Raw genomic sequence first — 1,030 nt, 5'->3', positions numbered from 1 at the left:
ATGTATATGTGTATATAATCATTATGTAAAATCTAATTGCTCATTTTAAATCAATACTTTTACTTTTAATATTGAAGTACAAAAATGATTAGATATTTTAAGACTTTTTACTGTAGTGTTTTTTTTTGTTTTTATCGTTAATTTACTTGTACGTTTATAAAGTACCACAAAGTTAAACTTGAGTATAACTTTGTGGTAGTTTATACAACACTGATTACAAGTTAAATCACGGTATTCAAATAAATAATATATACTTACAGACAAAGGTTTAAATGCTGTTTGTAGGAAACTTTGTCTGTCCCTAATAAAGTTCCAACAAAACTGACAACACATTTTGGTTAAAAACAACACAATATTTAATATTGTGTAATAATTAAAGGGTGGAACACCTCCTTACAACTACCCTTTAAGTTGAACTTGATCAGAAATTAAATTTGAAAATGACTTTTTGTTTGTTTGTTTTTTACACACCAAGGTGCTTTCAGATGACCTTGACTGCATCATGCAGTTTGTTTTACCATCACGGCCTGTTGATGTTTACCTGTTTACTTGTTTATTTGTTGTTGTTGTTTTTCAGCACTAAGCTGGAGGTGGTGCAGAGCAGCTCGGATTCGAAGAAGAACCGCCACGCTCCCAGCGAAGGAGCCCAGAGGGCCGGAGCCGCAGCCCTGGCCAGGATTGAACAGAAACAACGGCCGAAGGTGCACACTTCCCAGGATGTGATCAGAAACCAGGGTGAGGGACACCAGTTACCTCCTGGGATCAAACCGACCTGCCAATCATCCAGACTGGTTTGCACTGTCCTAAAGCAGTGCCGACACAGAGGTTATAGAAAGCAAGTCTGTCATTGGGAGATCGCAGGTTTGAATCCAAACACAGTGGTGGGCACAGTTCCCCTAAAGCACTAATAGGGGAACTAATTTTCTGATTAGTGCTTTATAGGGGTGTAAGAAAATATCGATACACTGAAATATCGCAATATTTCATTTCCCGATACTGTATCGATATTCTAAAGCCCTGTATCGATTTT

At 37.3% G+C, this 1,030-nt stretch overlaps 1 protein-coding gene across 1 annotated transcript in view; it reads left to right on the top strand.

The window, feature by feature from the left end:
- ubxn6 (UBX domain protein 6) overlaps positions 1-1,030 on the top strand; it is a gene marked incomplete in the record, with an annotated part of 10,313 nt that overhangs the window by 1,960 nt on the left and 7,323 nt on the right. The window contains 1 exon segment of the mRNA XM_014030385.1: positions 578-735. Within this exon segment, the coding sequence (XP_013885839.1) occupies positions 578-735 (158 nt within the window).

Source organism: Austrofundulus limnaeus, unplaced genomic scaffold, assembly GCF_001266775.1.
Source record: "Austrofundulus limnaeus strain Quisiro unplaced genomic scaffold, Austrofundulus_limnaeus-1.0 Scaffold1048, whole genome shotgun sequence".
Classification (NCBI taxonomy): Eukaryota; Metazoa; Chordata; class Actinopteri; order Cyprinodontiformes; family Rivulidae; genus Austrofundulus; species Austrofundulus limnaeus.
Note: the sequence above shows the minus strand (reverse complement) of the source record. Positions and strands in the feature narration are given on the sequence as shown.